The sequence below is a fragment of the Myiozetetes cayanensis genome, unplaced genomic scaffold (genome assembly GCF_022539395.1).
Source record: "Myiozetetes cayanensis isolate MyiCay16 unplaced genomic scaffold, myiCay2020 scf17, whole genome shotgun sequence".
Taxonomy (NCBI): Eukaryota; Metazoa; Chordata; class Aves; order Passeriformes; family Tyrannidae; genus Myiozetetes; species Myiozetetes cayanensis.
The window spans coordinates 349,944-374,284 of NW_026087378.1; the positions used below are offsets into that span (position 1 = coordinate 349,944).

General features: G+C 55.6%; 2 protein-coding genes across 2 annotated transcripts in view; both read right to left on the bottom strand.

The window, feature by feature from the left end:
• The window catches only part of ANKHD1 (ankyrin repeat and KH domain containing 1), a 98,742-nt gene extending 87,446 nt beyond the window's left edge, over positions 1 to 11,296 (bottom strand). Inside the window, 1 exon segment of the mRNA XM_050311906.1 lies at positions 10,988 to 11,296. Within this exon segment, the coding sequence (XP_050167863.1) occupies positions 10,988 to 11,281 (294 nt within the window). The 5' untranslated portion in view covers positions 11,282 to 11,296.
• Positions 11,297 to 12,064: 768 nt separating this feature from the next.
• On the bottom strand, positions 12,065 to 23,842 carry SLC4A9 (solute carrier family 4 member 9). Its single transcript, XM_050312457.1, is given in 22 exon segments — positions 12,065 to 12,115; positions 12,228 to 12,374; positions 12,905 to 13,078; positions 13,907 to 13,975; positions 14,603 to 14,675; positions 14,914 to 15,092; positions 15,262 to 15,423; positions 15,945 to 16,058; positions 16,188 to 16,370; positions 16,466 to 16,521; positions 17,102 to 17,373; positions 17,488 to 17,621; positions 17,838 to 18,012; positions 18,202 to 18,318; positions 18,931 to 19,085; positions 19,357 to 19,441; positions 21,143 to 21,300; positions 21,391 to 21,452; positions 21,562 to 21,711; positions 21,906 to 22,066; positions 23,606 to 23,631; positions 23,633 to 23,842. Coding segments are annotated over 22 exon segments (2,913 nt in total).
• Positions 23,843 to 24,341: the final 499 nt, after the last annotated feature.

Consider the following 24,341-nt stretch of genomic DNA (forward strand, 5'->3'; position numbering starts at 1 on the left):
ATGGATTCCAGACATTATTCTGACTGCCAAAATGATTGCAACCAGGAGTAATTCCCACTGAACAGCCAAGGAAGCCACACGTGGCACAGGACCCCAAGGCTGCCCCACATGGAGTGTCCATGCTCACCCACTGCACTGAGGGACCACCCCTGAAGTCCTGCCAAGGGCTGCAGCACCTCCCAGCTCTGCAGATCCACTTACACCGCTGGATCCTCCCTCCAGGGCAGCCAAACTGCAGCTATTTGGGCTCAGCTACATCAGTGTTTGTGTGTTAATACCATACTGAGCTTACCACGGGTCAGGGAAGGCGAAGGGACTCTGCATCACCACCACTGCTGGCAGTTCGTGTGAGATGGACAATGACATGCACATTTCTAATATTAAATCTAAACTGATCTTCCCTATGTTGCACCACTGCAAAGTACTTTTCCCAGAATAGCCCGGACCTGCTCACAAATAGCCTGTTCCTGACAGGCTACAGAGGATGGAAAAGCTCCCCGGGTAGTGGCACAGCACCATTCCCTCCTGCAGCCAAGGGCAGCAGCAGAGACAGCTCCATCCACCTTCTCCTCCCTGTGCCAAACCAGAGCTTCTGGGAACCCTTCCTTCAGAAAAGCCTTTGATAGGGAAGAGAAAGCTGCTATTAAATCATCTCCTTGAACTTGTATTTTCCAGGAACACCTTGAGCTATGAACACCTTCCTGGGGTAACAACACTCCTTTTGCTCTGTGTTTGTGGAGCATGTACAAACAATGAGGATCCAAGCCCTTGACTGGGACTCCTAAACTCCTATTTTTTTACACAAATAAATGTGATTTTCTCTTTTGTGTTAGGAAAATCCTTCCTAATTATTTCTCTATCAATTCCATTTGGACATTTGTCTAAATATATCTGAATATATGCAGAGGAACCTTGGCTTCCTTAAAGCTAATACAGGCCTGTAGATCAGGCTGAAAGTTCATGCCTGTGAAGTTGAAATGGATCATCTATATTTAAACTATTTTCCTTCCATAATTGACAGGATGTGCAATGCTGTGTTAGGATCTCACTAGAAAGTTATTGTGAGCTTTGTCTGACAGTTTATGTTGTCGTGTCTTTTATTAAACTGAATGCCAATACTGGATTAATACTTGCAATCCTGCTCTAGAAGTTTTGGGGAGCACTAATAGGACACAGCACTAAGTGAAGACCGAAAATGAGTTTGTATTTTAAATTTGACATCAAACCCCTTTAAATTGCACACGTCAAGAACATCAGCTTCAAAACCATTAAAAACAATTATTACAAGGAAAAAGTAGAATGAAGGGCTTTGTCACTGACATGGCACTCTCAGGAGCTCCCTGTGACAAATAAATCAATCACGACACCCTGGTGTGGACTTAACACCAGCAAAAGGCCTGGTTTTGCTTTACCTTAGGATGCACTTTTCAACACTCTTCCCCTGCCAGCCCAAACATTTTTGCACCTACTTAAGCTGTCTTCCTGCACTGCCATTTCAGTTGCAAGGGATGGAGTAAAGGAAGAGGGAAAAACCACACAGAAATGTGGGTATTTTCACCAACCTTTCCGTGGGGCCTCTGTCCTTCCTCGGCACTTCAAAGGCAGAGAAATGAAACAAACACTTCAGGGAGGTACTTCAGGGTCAGTACATAGAAACAACATGGGATCATTGGGAACAACAATTCAGACATAATGAATGATGGAAAACCATACCCACTCCGTTAGGGCTTGAACTGTAATGTCTGAGGACAGTTTCTCCCATTAAAAAGCAAAGTTCCAGCCCAAGGAGACAGAAGCCACAACGACCTGTGAATCACCATCGTCCAGTTCTATGGAGCTCCTGATTACAGAGTACCCTGCCAGCCCAGGGGGGCACAGGGTGCTCAGGGGCATCACCACCTCAATGCAGAGAGGGTAAAGTACCTGAAGCGTCATTGCCAGGCACTGCTCACTTTGTGACAAGTCACTCAGCCATCCAACACTTTCACAGGTTGATTGAACACCTCAAAGAGGCAACAAATACTTTTCTACCACTTTACTAAATTGAATGGAGGGTCACTTTAAAGGGGTCTGACAAGCTGGAAGATGACTCCTCCGGGAACAGCCGGGCATTAGATCAGCTCAGCTCCGTGTGAGTCCACAAATCCCAGCATTCCCACCCTCCAGCAGAGCTGTCAGTGCTCAGCACCCACAGCAGCAGCTCTGTAAGGGAGGACAGGACGTGGCTGGGAGGGCGAGGAGAGAAGGGGTGCAAATCTGTTTAGCTCCAACTGCACTAGGAAGCTGACAAACTCGAGGTAGGATTATCTAAAGGACAGCCCTTATTCCCATAGATATTAAGCAATTACCAGCTAATGAAACAAGGAGCTATAGGATCTGGGCTGTGGTTGAGTTCATTTCAGAGCACAGGTTCATGTTGCAGACGCTGCTATAGATACAGAGTAAATACAGCGTCATGTTTTGCCGCTGCAGGCAAGGCCAGGTCCTCATAGTGTCCAGCACCTACAAGTAAAACCCAATGTTCTTGATGTGCCATCACACACAAGCTGACTAAAATGATGGGAAAGTAGTGAGAAAGGTAGTGAGAAAGGGTTGACATCTTTATGGCTGCTCCCCTCTGGCACCCCAAGTCACCAGCCAGTGCTCCAAATTACAGCTCGTACTTGAAACGTGCAGGTAGAACAATACAGTGGAATTGATGTTTTATGGGGCTCCTCTTCCTTTGCAGAGACTGAGGATCCCGGGTTTTCAATTTTCTTGCACTGATGCTGAACCCTGAGCTGACACTCCTGGGTAAGCACCTGTCAAAATGGTTCACGTCAATTTAACCACTTACCCGATTTCTCTCTTAAGCACCACAACTGACACTTGATATCTTTATGCCCCTTTAAGTACTTCTGAACACTACAAACTACACCTCATCACACCTGGGCAGAGCTGTCTGATCTGTGGTTCTCCCACAAACAAGAACACTGCAGTTTATTTGTATTAAAACACTGCTTCACAACAATAAGCAACATGACTGTACCTCAGTCAACCCTCACAAAAATTAAGTCACAGGACAGCCTGAGTCCTCCTGGTACATGAGGCAGTGTTACAAACTTTCTCTGTGTAGCAGAAAAGAAAGCTTTACTCATCTCAGTGACTGCTGGAAAAACACAAACAACTGTTAAAACCAGCCTTCAGCCATCACATATTCGATGTCTGATAAACAAAAATAATTATGACTAAGTTTTCCTGATGCACAAAACAATCTTGTGCAGCAAGGAGTTGTCATTTACCCAACTGGAACTGACAACTGAAGCATATTCAAAATTCATATGAACCCCAGTAAATCAAGTGCCTGTTCTTGGCATTCCCAACAGTACTTCATCCTGAAGAAAACCACTGAATGGAGACCCCAAGCTTGACTAAAATAAGCATCACTTGCACTACACACTCCTTATTTTCACATGTTCTATCTCAGTCCACCCTAAATCAGGTTTTCAGTGCTACATCTTCCCCACGTGCCTTAATATTCCTCCCAGCCCCATTTTTTCCTGTCTTACTAATCCTGCAGAAATAGCACCTCATCTTCATCTCAAACCAAGAAACAGCTGGTGGAACTAAATATTCTAATTTATCAGAATATAAAACAGAATTGTTGCATTGATTTAGCCAGGGTTTTCAGCATGGGGACCTTGCTCAAGTATTAAATCCCGAGCATTGAAACAAAGTGAAAGAAACTTCAAATTAAATGCATTTGTTTGCTGATGCAAAAGGTCACACCCAACCAAGATGGCAAGTATTCCAAGCCACCTTCTGGGGAATGATCTCTCTTGTCAATCCAAAGGGACAATGCTTAAAAAGAAAAGAATCATACAAGAGGATCTGATGAATGCAATAGTAATTCAATAATCTGTTCCCAGGCCAAGCTGTACATTCCAGACAGAGAAATCTCAACATTTAAAGTGATTAATTAAGTTATCTAGAGGCTTAGAGCAAACTGAAAACCATCCTGGGCTTTCTGCCCCTCTCAGAGCCCAGGCTGGTGGCAGCCATTCTCTGCAAGGCCTGGATAAACAGGTCTGTGCACGCTGTGCTTCTACCAAAGCAGCAGAAACCCCAGTGCAACTCCTGAGCCATCATCATTCCAAAGAAAAACCATCCCGGCAGAGAGCCCTGTCTGAACTGGGACCCGCCAAAAGCTCAACATGCAGCACGAGAAGGGCTTAAAAATGTAAGTATTTCAGAAAAAACGATTCAAAGGGGTCACATTTATCTAAGCTATTGGATTTATCCTAACAAATCCTAAATGCCAAGCACCCACTTCAGAGACTCCCTCTTCCCCTGGTTGCCCTGTCACACTGTGGATGACAGGATGCCAAGGAGCAGAGTTTGGAAGCAGATGATTCAGCCCCAAAAGCTCATCTCCCCTCCCCCCTTGGCCTGGAGCAGGGCTGACTGACAACCTGCCCACCAGGTGACTCCATCAGTTTTATTCATGATTTTGGAAAGGGAAAAGTTCAGCTGGGTTAGGGATTTCCCTGGAAGGAAATCTTGGTTAATCAGCAATCCCTGTGTTTTCCTGAAGGCAAAGGAGAGTAACTGAGGGACCCAGCTGAAACCTAATGGTAAAACATCAAATGTTAAGAATATATAAATAAACGAGAGATCAGTTGGCCCACTGCCCATCAGTCAATAAAACATCCTTTTCTTTTTTTTTATTCACTAGGGAATATTTTTTCCTGCAGGATGGGTATGCAGCTGGGCACCTTTCAAAAGGCCAGGAGAACCAACCACACATGTCTTTTCTCACCTACCATCAGCATTCTGACAGACACAACATCCAAATTCAACCATAACTAACCCCTCTCTCAGTCCAGGCCAATTTTCCCTCAGATTCTGGGATGCTTTGGAAGAGCTGAAGATGAAAATAATTTTGAAAAAGTCTGCACTGTTCCCTCTTTAAAGCACAAGGCAAAAAATTTGTAAGTGGTTTCATTCCATGACAAGCAATTAAGAAGTAACAGGATCCAGCACAGGATCAATTCTTTCATTTATGATTTATCATAATAAGTGTTTTCTACCTGCATTTGAGCAGACGGTGCATAATGCTGCAAAAACTGAGAAAATTTTCTAGTATTTTATAAAACTTCCAAACAATCCATGTTACCTAAGAAAGTAACGACTTGCAAGAGGAAAAGGAAGACGTTATCCTATGATAGGATGTGTTTCCATAAATTTCACTTGCTCAGCATTCCTTCAAAAATATGTAAAATGAAACCTCTGCACCTTCACAACAAAAAGGGAGAGCTACTTATTAGGGAAAAAAATACAGAAACTCTCTGTATTATAATAAATATCTGTATATATTATAAACTATAGCATATCATCTTAATTAAATGATCACCTTAATCCAAATATTAATTCACCTGTAGCCCTCTTACTCAGAGGTAGCACTGTTTTATAACTGTGGTAATGAAGTTGCTACAAAAAATAGCATCTTTTATCATTTGACAGTTGAACGAATCTTCACTTTATCCTAGACCAAGGTCACATGAGGCATCAATGAGAAAGTTTTTATTTGAGATAACCTCTGAGGCCAGGCTTTGTTCAAAAACTTCCTAATTTTATCTAAGTATTTGAACAAATCACTGATTTCTGAAACTTTGTGGAACGTGTCCCATTCCACACACAGACATTCCCACTAGGAAGATCAGAGGACTCTGGATGGTGTTTGTGTGGTACATGGGCTGCTGTTGGGAAAGAAAGGACCTGCAGAAGGCAAATGAAAGCTCCCTCCTGAAGTGAAGCCTCAGAGCTTAACCCAGAGTCCTGCTAAGAGTCCTCCAGCAAGATGCAGAAGTTATTTTTCTTGCTTCATGAAGTTTTCAGTGTGAAACAAACCTAAGAAAGGTTCCTTTTTCCATATAAATCACTCATTCCTCAAGGACAGCTTAGTATTTTAAAGGAGTCATCACACATGTCACAAGAACTCCAAATGACCTACCGAGGTCAAAGCTCTGCAGCCTCCCCACCTGCAGGGTCTGAGCCCCAGCTGGAACCCCACCAAACACCCCAGTTCAGCCCTGGAGCTGCTCCCAGTTTGAAAGGCTGGGCCATCCCTGTGCCCAGGAAAAGGAGTGCCTGAGTATGGAATTCCCTGCCCTCCACAGCAGCCCCTGTGCCCAGGGAGTGCTGCAGGGATGGTCTGAGCTCTGAGCAGAGGACAAGAATGCTCCAGCAGCAGCATCCAGCTGTGTCCCAGCATCCTCCAAGGCAAGGAATGGAGAGAGGGGACCATCCCAATATCAAGCCCCAATTTAAATCAGAACACCAGAACTCCTGATTCCCCACTAATGCTCAGATGAGCCCTTCCCACCCCCCAGCACACTGTAACCGGTTGACTGGTGAAACCTATGTGCAAATTTGTGCCTAAATATAGATGTTCTGCTAAATTTGGCGAATCTCTCCTTACCCAGGGGTTGCACTGCATATTTATGTAATTATACAGTAGTGTTTCACATCTTTACTTTCTACACCTATCATTAGAAAACAGTTGCTGACATTTATTTTAGGTCATGTACTCAACTGGGTCAAGCTGCACTGAAAGAAGATCCTGAGTTCTGCAAGAAACCTCAGAAATCAGTTCATTTGAAAAAGTTATTGAATAGCAATTATTAACTATCACTAGACTGATTCTGGTTACCACAGGCCAGACTTGCAAAGTTACTGAGATACCTACCAAGATTTTCCAGAAGTTAGATGCCTAATTAGGCTGGGAATAAATGAATAACCTACTAACCAACCCCCTGCATCCTGAAGAGTCATCTCAATACTTTTGGAAACCTGAACATATTATCTCTTGATTTTTTTCTAATCAGTGAATAATTCCTGCAAGAAAATTTTCTATCTTGTTCCACATCTTACCTCCTCAACTTTCAATGAGCTAGTGAAAAACTAGAAATATATCAACTGCTGAACTAAAACCTACATTTTTCAAAAAAAAAAAAAAAGGCTTTAATATTATCTACCTGAATCAGCATCTACTTTTTGAATTTCTATTCCTTATGGTAAAGAAAATGCTGCTATTTACATTGTTTCTAATGTGATACAGAAAACTAAAATATGAGCATTTCAGTAACCACACAAGTCAAACTGTGCACCCCATTTACAAAGCAGACCCACTTTAAGAAGGTTCAATAACACAGCAATTACTTCAATAGACAACACTGCCAATTTGAAACAATTATGTGTTTACACTGAATTTAAAAGCCAGTTTAAGAATTAAGAGATCTCAGTTTGGGGAGGGGGACCCCTGACAAAATCTGCAGGTACTGAAGCACTCTGGAGAGTGTGTCATTGGACTATTCACTCCACTCCTTGTAGGAGGGATGTTATGTCTGATCTTTAATTATGCTTTATGTAAATATCCCCAGAGGCTTATGCAATAGGTACAGGCTTAAGTAAGGCGAGTTGGTGGAGGCAGCTCTGGAGAGGGAAGCAGAGCTGAGCTCACTCCATAGCCAAGGGCTGGGTGAGCTCCAGTTGTCATTGAAGGCCTCCCAGCCCCTGAATTACAGAATACAAGAGATTTGCTACATTTACACACTCCCTGCCAAAAGCCACTTACTGAACCAGGCTCCCAGATCCCCGGATCTGTGGGCACAGCTGGCCTCTCCTGCCTGATTTACAACAGCTCAGCAAACGCACCATCCAGGAGCGTTAACAAGGCCACATTTATCACCTGCTTCAACTTTGTTGCCATGAGGCTTTTCGGTGAGGACCTGCCCGTTCTGTGGCCAACAAAGACCCCGTGGACACACCCTGTTCATCACTGACCTCCCAGCACACCCTCACCTTGACCTACAGCCCTCCCAGCCAGGGCGGAGGAGGCTCTTTAAGCTCGTGCCTTTGGCACCACTGTAAGCGCCAGCAAAATTCACGAGGGGTGGTAAAATAATAACACAAAGTCACACCAAAAATCTCGCTCTGAATGAGCTGTGTTCAAGGCTGCGAACAAGGCTGTGTTCAAACCCTGATCCTGCTCAGAAGGCAACTAAAGCAATTATTTGCACTGAGGTCAAAGCCACCTCCTCTCTCTGGTGGTGGAAGCTCCTCCGAGTGCCCAGGAGATCCACAGCTCCCTGTTTTACCCAGGAATAGCACAGCCCTCCTGGCCTCTTCCCTCCATGACCAAAGGCGTGCTTCGGCTTGCAATTGTTTCTATTTGCATGGGATAATTTTAACTTGGCGATTCTAGAAAATATTCTGCACAGCTGCATTTAAATTTCACCCCCTGGACCTGATACAACTGATTTGTACAGGATCCTCTTCAGCCTCTGGTTTCCCAGCCCGGTCACTGCCATAGGAAAAAACTGAGCTAGACCAAAAAGCTTGGATTTTCTCCCAGTTCTGGGAGGCAGGATAAATGTGGCACACCCCCTTCACCTGGAAAACGGGGACAGCACTCTCCACTGTAAAGCACCTGGAGCTCTGATCTCACAAATGCAATATATTTTCCAAAAGGTTAGGCTGAAATACACCGCTCTTCTCATTCTCTAGATAAATGCTTCGTTACACTCTTTGTCCTGTGCTTCCCTGATGATTTTCTTTTCTTCCCCAATTTGCCATTTTGACTAATTCAATTATTTTACCATATTAAACTCAGACTAATACAAGGATACAAAACCTAAATACCACCCCACAGGCATGCAGCAGAGCCTACAGAATATTGTACCATTATTTTTATGACTTCAAAAGTAGAGAGAAGAGTACAGATCAAGGCAGCATGGCAAATACTCACTTTTTTTTTTTTACTTTTTTTTTTTTTTTTTATAATTCTCCCTTCTAGTTCTCACCAATTCCACCCACTGGTAATAGCTGAAGGCATACACCCAAATCAGTGACTCATGGCACAAGACCACAGTCCAAACAGTCACTGACTGGGTTCTCAAAGCAGCGCTGTTCAAGAATTGCAATGTTCCATCCCTGGACCTGAACTGCCTTTGCTTTGCCCCAAAAAATTATTAAAAAAAAAAACCAAAACCCAAAACAACAAACACACCAACAAAACCAAAAAAAACCCACCACTGACAACAGGTGCTTCTTTAGTTCTCAGGGAAAAAAAAAAAATTCCCCCTTGGTGCTCCCAGGCATTCCCTGCAGCCCAGCACAGATGTGAGACACATTCTTCCCACTCCTGCTTCTTCCCCAGGTGACTCCCAACAACCAGAAACACAAGACAGAAGAACTCTCCAGGCACTTACAGCTCTGAGATTAGCCCACCTCCTCTCCATGTGTTCTGGAAACCTCCAAGAGTTTTAATTCCAACTTCACTTTTCCTGGTCTATATTTTAAGTAAGGAAGGTTTTTTCAGGTTTTTCAAAGGAGTCATTTAACTTTAACAGCTGTTTGGGAACCTTTTTTTTTTTTTTCACCTCAATGCCAACCTCCCAGACACATTATTTATAATAGGCTGTCTTTCTTAATACTTGCTATTAGTCAAAAGAGTGCTTAGTAAACACCTCAGCTGTCCAATCTTCACATCCTTTAAATAATGGGGTGGGTTCAGAAGGGATAAGCCCTCAAAGCAGGACTCTGCTCACCTTGTAAAGAGCCACAAACACCCTGATACAGCACATTTCCCATCCTTTTCCAGGTTCTGTAGCTACTGATTTGTATCTTCAAGGATGCATTAAAATGTGACATAAAAGACCTCCCAGAGAGCAGAAACTCAGTTATTTGAGTCCCTTTCTATCTACAGCAGGTCTTCCAGCTCCCAAAAACAGGTATGTGCTGGAACACCTAATCCCACATAGGACTGAACAGGTATGTTCAGGACACCCCTTACACAAGGAGCATTCACATGCCAGGGCTCATCTGCCTGATCACAGGATTTTTAGTTGAGTTAAATGCCCTGCTGTTAACACCATTTCTAATGTAGGTTAGGTGGTCAGGAGCAAAATGCAAATGTGGGTCTGTGTCAGTTTAATCTTTTTTTTTTTTTTTTAAACTGTGACAAGACCTGTCAGTTCAGGTTTCAAGGAAGGCCGGACAAATAAAGGATCATCAACAGAAGGCAAAAAATGTAGCCCCAAGAAGGTGAGTGCAGGCTCACCTCTTCAGAAGGAATGTGTGAAGTACCTGCATCCCAAATCAAAAATGGTGTCACCTTGGCCAATTCCCTCCTCCTGCAGAAGCCCAAAACACAGGCACTGCAACAAGCCTGGGAGTGTCAGCCACTTTCTCCTGCTTTCCACTAAAACTACAGAAAGGGCTGTGACGCTTCTGTGACCTCAAGTCTTCTTGTAAAAGAGACAACAAGCATTCACCTTTTGGTGAAGGAGGAGCTGGCAGCAGTGACAGATAAAAGCCTCCCTTTACCTTCTCTCCCTGGGCTACACAAAGCGGTATTAGATTGGATTTTACAGGTCCAACAGTGCTCCATGTGGGTCGGGATAAGGCCCCGGTCCTTCCCTCCCCCACAGCCTCCCCTTGAAACTCCGCGCAGGTTTGCAAGATCAAAGGCAGGCACCTCCATTACCCTCTCTTCCATTTTGTTGGGCAAGAGATACTGCTGTTGCACAAAAAAGCGTGTGTGTGTGCACAGATATACATATATATATATATATATATATAATGCAATGAGGAATTTTATCAGCGCCCGGGCACCCCCAGCCCGGGGCAGCAACAGGGGGCAGGCGGGGGGGCGGCTCCACTTTGTTCTGCTCCGGGTGCAGGATCTCCCGCCGTGCCCCCTTCCCAACCCGCCTCCAGCCGGGAGCCGCTCCCGGCACATCCCGGGGGCAGCGGGGCCGGGCCTTCCTTCCCCGGGGGGGGCCGCGACCCCCGCGCCCACCGCCCCCTCCCCGCACCCGCCGCGGGACCCGCCCATGGCCGCGGCAGCGCCGGCACCGGCGGGCGGGCCCGGGGAGCCCGGCCCGGCCTGTCAGGGAGCGGCGGAGCGGAGCGGAGGGAGTGAGGGCGGGCCGGGAGCGCTCACCTCGGACACCTCGTCCTCGTCGCTGCCGGAGCCGCCCCCGCCGCCCCCGCCGCCGCTCCGCAGTACGGCGGCCGCCAGCTTGAAGTCGAGGGCGGCCTCTCCGGCCGCGGGCGCGCCGGGGCCCCCCGGCCCGCCGGGCCCGGCCTCGCCGAAGAGGCGCACGGCCCGCAGGCCCAGCGGGGAGGGCCCGGCCGCGGCGGGCGGCTCGGCGGCGGCGGCGGGCGGCGCGCGGGGCGCGACCGAGTCGATCTCCTCGTCGGCGGCGGCGGCGGCGGCGGTGCCGTCCGTGAGCATCGCGCTGGTCCGGGCCCGGCCGTCTCCCGCTCCCCCCTCACGGCACCGCGGCAGCGCCACTAACTTCTCACACCCTACCCCGGCCGCGGCCGCCGCGCCCGCCCACCCCGCCCGCTCCGCGAGCTCCCATTGGGCGCGCCGGGAAGGCGGCGCCGCACCATTGGCTGCGCGGCACGTCAGTCAGCGCCGCGTCACGCGCTCCCAGCATGCTGCCCTGAGAGCGCACGCCCAGGCGGTCAGCGAGCTCCGCCCCGCCCCGCTTCCTGAACTCTCCGCGAGGCGATTGGTCCGCCGGGACGTCAATCAGGGGCTTCGCCGGGGCTGCGGGCGCTGATAGGGTGAACGCGCTGTCGATCAAAGCGCCTCCGGGAGCCGGGCGTTTCGGTTGGTCTTGAGGGGCGTCGCTCAGGGCGCGCGGCGTCTGGCGCCTTCCGATTGGGTGCTGCCGAGCTCTGGTCCCGCCCCCCCTTCAAACCCTTCTGAGGGCTCCGTCAGGGCGAGGCGCCGTCACGCGCCCGCCCGCTCCGGGCGCTGATTGGACCGTGAGCATGCCAATCAAAGTAAATGGCCCGCCCCCTCCGCCCTGCCGGGTGCGGGACGCCATTGGCTGAGCGAGCTGTCACTCCGCGCCCGAGGCCACGCCCCCAGTGACGTCACCGCTCGGCCACGTGTCCCGCGGTGCGGGGGGGCTCAGGGGGGATTTTGGGGGTCCCGAGCCCGCGACCCCCGGCCCGGGGCGATGTCCCCGCACGGTCCCAGCCCCGGCCCCGGCCCCGGCCCGCGCTAGTTCACGGAGAGGTTGATCTGCGGCCCCGGGCGGTTCATTGGCTCGAGCTGCGGGGGCACAGCACATCGTTCGGGGTCGCACCGCGCCCGCCCCGCGGGCGCCCCCCGCGCCAGCCCCGCCACCTGCCCGGCCCATCGGGGCTCCCGGGGCACCACCCACCTCCTGGGCGCCTCCGCCCCGCTCCGGCCGCTCCCGGCGCTCCGTCCCCGCCGCCCCCGGCCCGGGCGGGGGCCCGTCCAGCCACGCCAGGTCGTGCGGGGGGAAGACGCGCTCCAGCCCCCTCCGGATCCCCACCAGCGCCAGCAGCTGCGGCCGGGGCCAGGCTCGGCTCAGCACCGGCGGGGCCGGGACAAGGCAGCGTGGCCCTGTCACACCCCGCTGTCACCCCGGCAGAGCCCGGCGAGGTGGCCTGTCACCCCTCCAGGGGACCGCAGTGACACCCCCGCGGCTCTGCCCCGAGAGGGGAAGGAAGGTGGCAAAGCCACGCTGTGACCCCGCCAGGTGCCCCCGCCCAGGAGACCCAGGCGACCCCACGGGCAGGCATCACCCGTGTCCCCTTCCCAAAGGAACACCCCACTGGGGCGGGCATCACCCGTGTCCCCTTCCCAAAGGAACACCCCACTGGGGTGGGCAGCACCCGTATCCCCTCCCACAGGAGCATCCCAGGGACTCCACTGGGATGGGCAGCACCGCTGTCTCTTCCCAAAGGAACATCCCAGGGGGACCCCACTGGGGTGTGCAGCGCCCGTGTCCCCTTCCCAAAGTGACATCCCACTGGGATGGGCAGCACCCAGCCCAACCCCAGGGCAGCGCAGTCGGTTCCAGGGGTGTCGTACCATCACCGGGAAAATAATCGCGGCCGTGGTGGACTTGAGGACCCAGAGCAGGGCCAGGCAGAGCAGCTGGATGACGGTGAAGAGGTGCACCCGGCGCAGGGGGACGTGGCGGAGGTAGGGGAGGTCTGGCTGGTGCTTGGCCGGGATCAGGAGCAGCCGCACACGCTCCAGGAGCTGCAGCGAGAGGGCGGCGGGTGGGTCACACACCTCCACCTCCCTGCTGGGCCCCGGGGCTGGCAGGATGCGGTTTTGCCCTTGTTTCTGCACTTCAGCCCTCCTGCCACCTGTGCCAGTGCTGGGACAGGGCTTTTGTCTGCAACACCGGTGGTCCCGGTACCACAACCCCCGGGCCAGGGGGAGCACTTTCCAGGCAGACCTCTGCAAATGGGCTCAAGGTGGCCTTAATGGGTTAACTGTGAGATAACAGCCCTTGATCGAGCTCCCTGCATACAGGAAACTGCTGCAGCCTCCAGAGAACAGCTCTGGGTTTCCCAGGCAGAGGGAGGGAGGGAGGGAGTTTCCCAGCCTGTCCTACAAAGCAGGATAATTGCAAAGAAAATGTACTGTTTAGAGGGAAAAGTGGTGTAGATAATTCTGGAGTAGGGATTTTTTTGTTTCCCTCTCCATAGGTTTCTCAGGAGAAGAACAGAGCTGGCTCAGCAGCAGCAATAAAGGACCAGCAGGTCCCCAGCTCCGAGGTGGGGAAGTCCCTGTGGCTTTGAGAGCAAGTCTGGATTATCCACTGGTCCCTCCACTTCTCCCAAACCACCTGACCCATCAGTGCACAAGTTAACCCAGCTCCTCAGCATCCCAGACACTCCCCTTTCCCTTTCCTCTGCCCCAGAAAGGTGCTTTTCCCCCTCCTTGTCCTGAGCCTGGCAGGGGAGACAGCCCCGTGCCAGGCTGCACATCTTGCAGAGCTAAAATCCAGGCTGGTGCTGAGCTAACCCCCTGATCCCCAGAAGAGCCCCCACCAGCAGTCCCAGGGCAGCCCCCCCTCACCTGGATGCTGTTCAGCGCCGCCACCCCCATGTGCAGGAACACCCCGTACAGCACCGGCATCGGGATGTGCTGCAAGACAGCGGGATGGGGCTCAGTGGGGCTGTGCCCTGGGGGGCTGTGCCTGCCAAGTGCCCTCTCCTGTGTAAAAGCCCCCACAGCCTTTGCCTCCTTCATTCCCAGCAGCCCAGCCTGCCCCTGTTGGACCACATGAGGCCCGTGTCCTCCACAGTCCCTTTGGATGCCATCCCGTCCCTCAGGTGTGTCACTGCACCTCTCAGCTTGGTGTCACCTGCAAACGAGCTCCATCCTGCTGTCTGTGTCCTGGATGAGGGTATTAAATAGTGTTGGTCCCAGTAGGGACCCTTGGGAGACACCACTTATTACTGGGACCTCCATGTGACAGTGTGGAGGGTCACATGGTGGTGGGGTGTGTGTGGGGAGCACAGGGATCCCTGCTGCACACGGGGACAGTGGCCAGCTGACCACAGTGCCTTTTGTGCTGACCCTCCTGTGGCACTGGAGCCAAACCCTTTGCCCAGCCCTTACCCACGCAGTGCACAGCTCCCTGCTGCCAGCCAGGCTCCCCTGGATGGATGGAACAAGGGACAGCAGGATGAGGAATGCCCCAGCCCTGCAGGGTATGGCCACCCCCTGCCTAGGAAAAGAGGCCCACCCAGCATCCAGGCTCCTCCCTACCTTGAGCACGGGGGCCAGGAAGACGGAGACTCCCATCAGGACGAAGACAGCCAGGCCTGTCAGCCTCTGCTCCCTGTGTGTGGCAGTGCAGGTGTCACAGGGGTCCCCTGAGAGCCCACCCCCTTGCCTGCCTTCCTGGCTCTGGAGTCTGTGCTCTTTTCAGCTTGGATGGGCACAGGGAATGGGAGCATCCCTGGGGAGACACTGATGCCCCCAAAGCCAGCTCTGATGGCCGGGGTGGGCATGTCCCTGTCCCCTGGCTCTGCAGCCATGGGCAAGGGGTCCCCCTGAGCAGGGCCAGGCTCGTGTACCTGATGCCCAGGAACTCGGGGTGCTCGCCAGGGGCCGAGGTTTCGCTCTCCTTCCTCAGGCTCTCCATGTGTGCCAGGGAGATGACGGTGGCCGAGACGTACCAGGGGAGGCCGGTGACAGAGGTGACAACCATCAGGAGGGAGACACAGAGGAGGTCCAGATGGAAGCCTGCTCCTTTCTGCAGGGGGAGAGGCAGCAGGGCTGGGGTTGAGCCGTCTCTCCGGCAGCATCAGAGGGGCGGTGGTGGCGTCTGCCCACCCTACTGGCTGGTTTGGAGTCCCACTCTGCCCCAGCTGCTTCTGTGGGGCCCAGCTGGGATCTGGGTCCTTCCCCTGTCCCCTGCTCACCTGCAGCTTGTACTCCCTGCGGTTCAGGATGACGGCTGTGATCTGCTGGTCCATGAAGATGAGGATGGTGACGAGGATGGCGGGCACCGCGGACACCAGGCACACCCACCATGGGTTGGCTCCGAAGGGGACGATGATCCAACCCCGCGCTGGGTTCGTGGGCTGTGGAGAGCAGAAGGGTCATGGCAGCTGCCACCCATCTGTGTGTGGCACAGAGGGGTGAAGGACCAGCCCCAGGTGCCCAGGCTGGAGCCCGACAGGCACCCAGGGATGTGGAGAGAAAGAGCATCCTCCTTTATCCTGGGGATGCCTCTGGGCAGCGTGACCTACCATGTCCTCTACAAGGACATCCTGGCTGTGGCAGAGCAGGGGGTTGCTCTTGGACACCACAAGCCAGGAGCTGAGCCACTGCCAGCACTCCCCCACCAGCCAGGGTGAGGAGCCCAAGCCCAGAGGTGAGCCTGTGGCTCTTGCTGCAGTGTGAGCTGCACAGGGATGTGGTCAGTCCAGACCTGAGCCAGGTTATTTACAGAGCATGGGATGTGTTCAGCCCCTTCCCATTTGCTCATACAGCCCACACCCCCGTAGGGCTGCAGCTGGCAGGGGGAAGGACAGTGACAGCACTGCCACTGTGGGGGGCACAGCCCCACGCCCTGGCAGTGCCGTGCCCACCCTGCCAGCACCTTCAGCTCGCTGGGGACAAGGAGCTTGGGGGTCTCCAGGCCCAGGGCGGCATCGACAGCGCAGGAGGTGAGGATGGCCAGGATGACGGCGAAGTCGCTCACCACCTTCCGCACCTGCACGTGGAGATGGGATGGGTTCCTGGGGTGCCTGGGATGGGGGTTGCTCCAGCAGCTTCCCCTGGAGCCATCCCCACACCAATGGGATGGGTGACCATTCCATAGGGGTGGCAGAAGGATGCTCACCCCTGCAGGGAAGTAGCGGCTGCTCCTGAAGCGCTTGAGGGCGGCGCAGGAGAGGAAGGTGCCCCCAAAGAGCAGGAAGGAGAGGAGGGTGACATCGGGCACGTACTGACAGCTGCTGCCCAGGAGGTGCCCGCCTCGGTCCAGGCACTGGGTCCTGCTCAGCCCCTCTGGGGTGGTGGGAGGCTGCAGGGACAGGACAGGAGGTGAGGAGGGGTCGTGCGTGGGCACTTTGGGCCCCCCCAGCCCCTCGCCCACCTGCCTGGGAGCAGGGACTGTACCTGTGGGGGGAGCAGGGCCGAGGGCAGCAGTGTGTCATTCCCTGCAGAGCTGTGACCTGCAAGGGGATGGAGGGTCAGGCTGTTGCTGGCTCCATCAGGGATGACTGGGACAGTGCTGCCATCAGTGTTTGTCCTCAGGCTCTCCCCAAGGGCTCGGGATACTGGATACGGCCCCAGGGACCCCTGAGGTCCTGGGCCTGGCTGGTGCCAAGGGAGCACCAAGGGGAGGTGCACCATTGTCCACAGGCTGGCTCAGCACTGATCCTTTTAGTGTGGGCGCTGTTTCCAGGGTCAGTGTGGACACATCTTCAAGCCCCAGGAAACATTCTCTGGTTTACAGACTGGGCTAGAAATGGCAAAGCAAACCCCTCCAGCCCCTGCCATCCCCCATCCTGGAGCCATGGGAGCCAGGCCAAGGCTCTCCTTGCTCCTGGCACTGCCCTGTCTGGTGCCAGGGCAGTTCCAGGAGGCAGGGACGGATGGACAGACAGATGATGGAGGAAGGTGTGATGTGGTCGGGCAGGTGAGGATGGGATTAAACAGCCTCCTCCACTGTCTGGCCAGGCAGCAGGTTTGCAGTGGGGTCCTGGGGCAGCAGCCTCCTGCTCCCCACCCACCTGCAGCTCTTGGGCTCACCGGGGCTGGACAAGTTGCAGGTGCAGCTGTAGGAGGTGACGTTGTCCAGCCGGTACTGCCAGTTGACGGGGAAGGCGTCTGCCAGGCTCAGCATCTTCTTCAGGGAGTCGTAGATGAATATCAGGCTGATGAGTGCGCAGAAGCCCTCCTCGGTGAAGCGGGTGAAGTGCCTCACCAGGTGACTGGCCTCAGTGGCCACCAGCACCACGCCAAAAAAGGCCACCCAGAGCCCAATCCAGAGGCGGAACTCCAGGTAGTCCAGGCTGTGGTCCCTGGGGGGAAGGGTGACCCAAAACCTCACAGCTGACACCCGCCTGCAGTGATGGTGGCCCGTGCCCCATCCAGGGGATGGTGGCCTGAGGAGCCGTCCCTGCCAGGGAACTCACTGGCTGAAGGAGAAGAGGAGGCGCTCGAAGACCAGCACGGGGCCGGTGCTGCTCAGGATGGTCAGGGGTTGGCCCGAAAAGAGGCAGAAGACGAAGCCAGCAAAGGCCGTGCCCAGGAAGCTCTCCAGCACCCCCTGGAATGCAGGGAAGGGGTGCCAGGCACACAGCAGGGAGGGGGGTCCTGGGCCTGTCCCTCCCAGCAGCACAGTGCAGGGTCAGTGCTGGGGGAAGGAGGAGGATTTGGGTGATGCTCAGGATGCCCTGGGAGCACTGGTGGGGGGTGGGCACCAAGGAGCCCCGTGGGCTGGGCTGAGCAGGGCTGGTTTCTGGCACCCCATGGCCACACTGACCTGCATGTTGGCAGTGGCGTCCCCCAGCATGCCCCCGAAGGTGATGGCGTTGGTGACCGTGGCCAGGTAGATGTAGAGCACTGCCGAGAGGCACTGGGGGTGCAGGGCGTCGGAGAAGTCGCTGCCGTACCAGGGTGCCTTCCTCCGGATGTCTCGCACCAGCCCCCCGAAAAGCCTGGGGCAGAGGGGAGGAGGGAGGTGTCAGAGCAGCCCCCAGAGCTGGGCATCACCCCCCACGCAGCCACATGGCAAGGGATGGTCCCTTCCCCGGGAAACACCAGCTCAGAGGGGCTTGGTGGCCCCATGACAGCCACTGCCCTGCCCCGAATCCGTCACCCACCACCTCGTCCCTGCAGGCACCCACCTGCCCGTCCTCTCCAGCTCCTCCCCGGAGCGGGGGCGCCCTGGGCTGGCTCTGTCCCCAGCTGCTGCCATGGCCCTGTTGCCGTGGGGCTGCTGCTCTGGTGGGTCCACAGCGGTCCTGTGGCAGAGCAGAGCCTGAGACACGCTTCAGGTTGGGACCCTCAGGGGCCAGCTGCACCCAGGGGACACTGTGAGGGCAAAGGGAGGATGAAGAGGGGACAGGGGTGCAAGGAGGGTTGGGGGACCTCGTGTATCCCCTGAAAATGGAGAGGAGAAAGATCAGGAGGAGGAGGAGAGACTGGAGATTGGACTGGGTGATCTTTGAAGGTCCCTTCCAACCCAGCCATGATCTCCTCCAGCAAAGCCCTGGAGCCATAGCTCACAGGACTAGTTTTGTTGGAGCAGCTGGGCAGAGCCCGGGATGTCCTGCTTAGAGGATGATCTTCACATCCAAGTGCTGAATCCCAGCATTCCCAGCAGCTCCTTTTGAAGGGCATGTGGGGTGGTTTTGCCACCCCCTTCCAAGTGGGACAGCAGCACTAACAGCATCAGGGACCGGAGTTGTGGTCCTTGGCTGGAGCTGCAGAGGGGCACGGTTGGGAGGACCTCCCTGCTCCAGGGCAGCTTCATCCCCGTGGAGATGGAAGTTTCAATGTCGCAGGCAGGCGTGTGCCCCCCAGGACCCTGCAGAGGGGCTGGCAGAGGTTGGGGTGCCCCCCCACCAGCCCACCTCCTGCACAGAGATGGCAGAGAGCTCGGTGGAGGAATTCGGGTGCTGGGGTCCCATTTCCCAGGAGGAAGCACGATCAGCTCATCCAGGAACGTCTCCATCCCAGTGATGAGGTCCTCTCGGTGCTCAGCCTGCCGGGCAGCCCTTTGGAAGAGCTGTGGGGAGGTGCTGTGGTTTAGCTGCCAGGTCCCTGTGTTCAGCCCCTGGAGCTTTCCTCCCAGCCTGCAGCCTTCCCCAAGGAATAAACCCACCCACTTCATTGCAACCAGAGCCCATACACCCTACAGACCCGCCCCAAACCTTCGTGTTCTTATCCTGGGAGAGGAAGAGCCCATCCTCTGCCCTCCACTGCTGCCTGGAGAGGAGAGGAGCCCCGACGTCACCATCCCAGGCCCATCCCAGTCATGGGTGCTGCTCCAGGCTCACCTCATCCATCAGCAGCGTGGCCATGGCCCTGCCAACCTCCTGGTAGGCTTTCACTTTGGGGGGACCCAGCAGGATGAAGAGGAACCTGTGGGTGAGACAGCACAGCTCCAGAGAAACCCTCGGCTCCCTGGGGGACGCTTCTCCCAGGGGAGACCATGGGGATCCTGGGGACAGCGGCTGGCCAGGCTTGGGGGGCTCCTGCCACCCTAAGGGCTGACCACCCTAAGAGAGTTGCCACTGCATGGAGAGCCCACAACATGGGACACCAGGACCCCACTGGATCACAGGGTCTGTAGAAACACGGGCTGGAGGGTGTGGGGAGAGAGGTCTTTGGGGCAGAGGAGGAGGAGGCGATCCTTGGTTGGGGGTGTTTGTGGGATCAAGGTCTCGGCTGGGGGTGTCTGTGGGATCAAGGTCTTGGCTGGGGGTGTCTGTGGGATCACTCCTGGGAATGTTGCTCGCAGGCAGGATGCAGGAGTGTCAGGGAAGGGAGCTTGCTGGCAGCACGGACAGCAGGTTTGACGGACTCTGGAGACATGGGAGGAGACCGGGAAGAGAGCTCAGAGGCTTTGATAAAATATGGTGAAAATCCCACACCTCAGAGGATGGTGCAAAATAATGAGGTCCACAGAGGGACAGTCCAGCCAAATGTTTAACCAAGCCCTCCCTCTCCTTTCCAAAACTGGCAGAAACTGTTACAGTCTGGGAACCCTGAGGCTGCTGAGCGGTTCCAGGACACTACCCTGAGCAAACCTCCAGAGAGGGGGCAGGGAAACTCCTCCAGCAGCATGAGCGGGGTTGAGTGGGGCTCTGCAGAACCTGCTGCAGCCCTGATGTGGGGCTGGAGGTCACCCGGAGCCTGCTCCAAGGGGTGGGAGGTGACAGAAGCCACCCAGGATTGCATTCACCCGGTCATCTGCACCACGGCGATGTGAAAACCTTGAAACCTTGGAGATGGAGCTGAGTGGGAGACAGCCCCGAGGTGGTGGCTGTGCCTTTGGAACAGCCTGGCGTGGCCAGGGGATGGTACCATGGGCAAAGGGATGGGTAGGGACAAGCTGTCCCTCCCCTCCTGTTTGAGGGGGGGAAATTCAGGCCAAGGGGCTGGCATGAGACCCTCGAGACCCACGGGGACCTGCCCCCCATCTGCCACCGAGGACAGAGCGGCAGGTGGGTGGGTGTCCTGCTCCTCCCAGCTCCTGCAGGACGGGTGCTCTGGGCAGAGTGACCAGGAGGTGGCAATGTCCCTCCTGATCCCCGCCTGCCTCCTCCGCGAGCTCCCTGAGGAAGTGCCCAGCTCAGGGGACACACGGACCATTTACCCTCACAGCTGCGTTCCTCAGCCGTGGGGGAACACCTCTTTCCCCGCTTCTTTCCCCCCACCCCGTCCCACTGCTCAGGAGAGCGTCGTGGGCAGGGGGAGGGCAAGAGACTCCTGCAAACCTGCGTCCAAAACCTGCGTCCCGCCGCCCGCCCCCTGCTCCCGGCAGTGAGTCGAGAGCATCCAGAGCCTCCTAGGGACAGGGAATGCAGACTCCAGATGGGGATGACCCAGGGGATGTCCCTCCCAGGCTGCCCAACAGATACTCCACTCTCAGCCCATCCCGAAACGCTCCTAAGGAGCTGGGAAAAGCCGGAGGGGAAGCAGTGAGCCAGGATTCTGGGACTGTTTGTGGCACTGACTGCAATTCTCTTTGCTTTGTCCAAGCAAAGCCCTGTGTGGCGTGGGAGGGAATGGGGAGGCAGGGACAGAGGGGGAACAGGGGCACAGGCCGTGCTCTGTTACCTGCTGGGGAGAGCAACTTCAGCCAGTGAGCCGAGGGACACCCCGCGCCGGAGGCGAATGAAGGCGGTGAAGGGCTTCTCCAGGAATTCCACTTCACCGACAGCAACGTGGGCAGCTTCAGCTCCCGGTGGGACCTTCTTCCTAAAGCGGTTTCTCAGCTGAAAGGAAAGGGATGCAGCGCTCGGGATGCAGCGGCTGGGCACCTGGGATGCAGCAGCTGCTCCCAGCCCAGCTCCATCCTGCCTTACCTGCTCCTTAAGAGGCGTTTTGGAGAGCTGGGCTCCGGGCTCAGGCCTGCCTTTGGCCTTCTCTGCAAAGAAAGGGAGGAAGCCATTCCTGCAGACCCACGTGTGCAAGTGAACAGGCAGTGTGGGCACTGCCCCGGGCTGGTGGCCCTGGAAGGATTCCTGGTGGGATACCTCGGCAGGGAGAGAGGGCAAGCTCGGTGAGGAGCTGCAGCAGGGATTTCGTGGGCTGGTGCTGTGGCTGGAGGAGCAGGAGGGCTGCCAGGCGTTCCCTCAGTGCGGGCTGCAGCTCTGCTTCCTCGGGATGCCCAGACAGCACCTTGTCTGCAGCAGGGACAGTGACAGCCCTGAGTCCCCCTGGTTCACTGCCCAGGGAAAAGCCCCCGTAGGTGGAGCAGCAGCCTCACCAGGTGCCCATCTGTCATTCACCAGTGCTGTTCTACAGGCACCTCCTGGTCACCTGTCCCTCTCTGGGGACCAGCGCCTCCCAGGAGATGACCTCGACATTACCCACCTACCGATTATTTCCTTGAAACTGGTGGCATCCAGGTCCAGGAGCACCGTCCCCTTTTGCAGGCATGTCCTCAGCTGGAAGAGGCTGTGCAGGGGGAGGGCTGGGACGTGGGGCGCACTCCAGCGCTCCCCACCATCCTCCACCTTCTCCTCAAACTTTATCCACCTGCCCAGGGAGATGTGCAGGGTCAGCAGCAAGGTAGTCATGTGTCCTGTGCCAGGCAGTGGGAGCTGGACCCTGTGTCCATCTCTGAGCTTAGCATGGGGGTTTGGGGGGCCCAGAGGGGGCTGCAGTGGGTTTATGCAGCATGGGCAGGTGGGCAGCCAAGGTGGTCACATCCCCAGTCCTGCAGACCCACACCTCGCTCCAATCTGATCCAGGGGGATTTCAACAGTCATGGGATGACAAAATGGTTTGGGTTTGAAGGGACCTTGAAGCTCATCTTGTTCCAACCCCTCTACCATGGGCAGAGACACCTTCCACTAGCCTAGGTTGCTCCAAGCCCTGTCCAACCTGGCCTTGGACACTTCCAGGGATGGGGCAGCCACAGCTTCTCTGGGCAACCTGTGCCAGGGCCTCCCCATCCTCACAGGGAAGGATTTCTTCCCACTATCCCATCTAACCCTGTCCTTTGGCAGTGAGAAGGCATTCCCCCTTGTCCTGTCACTCCAGGCCCTTGTAAAAGTCCCTTTCCAGCTCTCTTGGAGACTTTTTAGACACTGGAAGGGGCTCTGAGGTCTCCCTGGAGTCTTTTCTCCAGGCTGAACAACCCCAGCTCTCTCAGCCTGTCTCCATAGCAGAGCTGTGCCAGCAGAGCTGTCCCAGCCTTTGGATCATTTCCATGGCCTCCTCTGGATGTACTCGAACAGGAGGTGGATGTGATGTCCCAGGGCAGTCTCGCTGTAGCAGAGCAGAGGGGTAGCATCCCCTCCTCACCCCACTGCCCACACTGCCGTGGTGCAGCCCGGGATACACTCTGCTCTCCGGGCTGTGAGCACACAGTGCCGGCTGATGTCCCATCTGTCACCCACCAGCACCCCCCAGTCCTTCTCCCCAGGGCTGCTCCCAGCCCACCCACCCCCTGGCTGCGCCGGGACTGGGGGTGGCCCTGCCATTAGCAGCTCTGGCTGGAGTCAGAACAGAAGTGTCTTGAGCTGTTTCCACGCTCAGGACATGCCAAATATTTTAACGCCGGGCACAGACAGAGCTTCCCTTTGTCCCGCGGGGTGGGCGCGCTGCCGCGGGGCGCTCGCCGTGCTGCACGGGGAGAGCGTGCCCGGCAGGGCAGCCGTGCGGGGAGAAAGGGGCTGGGGGCTGGGCAGAGCCACGGCCCGGCGGATTTGGCACCCCCCGCACACTCTCCGATCCCGGGGGAAGAAGCATTGCTGCTCCCAGACCCCTGTGCCCCTGCCGAGCAGAGGAGGGGTGCTGTGGGGTGCAGGACATCCCAGCCCCGGCGCAGCTGCTGGAGCCCTGGAGAGGCAGCAGAGAGGAGCAGGAGGAAGGGCGCTGTGCCCGCGCAGGGTCACTGCCCGCCCTGCCTGACACCCTGCCCTTTCCCATGAAATGAGTCAGCGCAGCGCGGGCACCGCAGCCCTGCTTTGGGGACGAGGCTGAGGAACCACCGGCTCCGGGGGATGCCCTGGGCTCCAGCTGAGCTGCAAGGCTCGGCTCCCAAAGCGTGGCCCTCGCAGGTTTGCCTACCTGGCCATCTCCCTCCACTCCAGCCCCTCCAGAGGTGCTGAGGAGCTGGTTGAGCTGGATGAAGAGCGGGGGGCAGGTGACATCCTCCCCATCCTGCCGCGGGGCAGCATCAGCTCGTCTGGCCGCTGGTGCCATCCTGGAGGGGAAGATGCTGCAGCCCAAAGCCTGTGAGGGAGCTCCGGGGCTGCTCCAGTCTGGTCTGGGTTGTGAGCAGGTCCCTGCCTCCTGGAGAGCCATGCCAGCCGCCCCGGGCATGTGGGCTCGCACAGCCACCGGCACCAGCAGCCACAGGCCTGGGTTCCCTCTGGCACTCACAGGATCCCATTCATCCCACACCTTATAAAAGCTGTGAACTGGTTTAAACTGGCCACAAACCAATACACAGGAGCCAAGCCCAAAACAGTCACCTCAAAACAGCAGGGTCAGTCCCATGGGACCCACTGTGGCTGGGTCATGACACATTCAGCTGCCCACCTAGACTGGGGACCAGGGGACCCACCTGCCTGCTCCAGGTGACCCCCAGGGACAAGGCTGTTCTTGGGGAGTAGCGTGTCCCCAGTCCTGCCTGCACCCTGCAAGGCATTGGTGAAGTGATGGCAGGGCCAGCCCTGAGGAGCTGGTGGCAGCATCAGTGACCGTGCCAGGGTGCTGTGCCCATGGCAGCTCTTCCTTAGGAAAGCAGATGTGGGGACATGTGCTGGGGAAGGATCTGGCACCGCTGATCAAATCCAGAGCA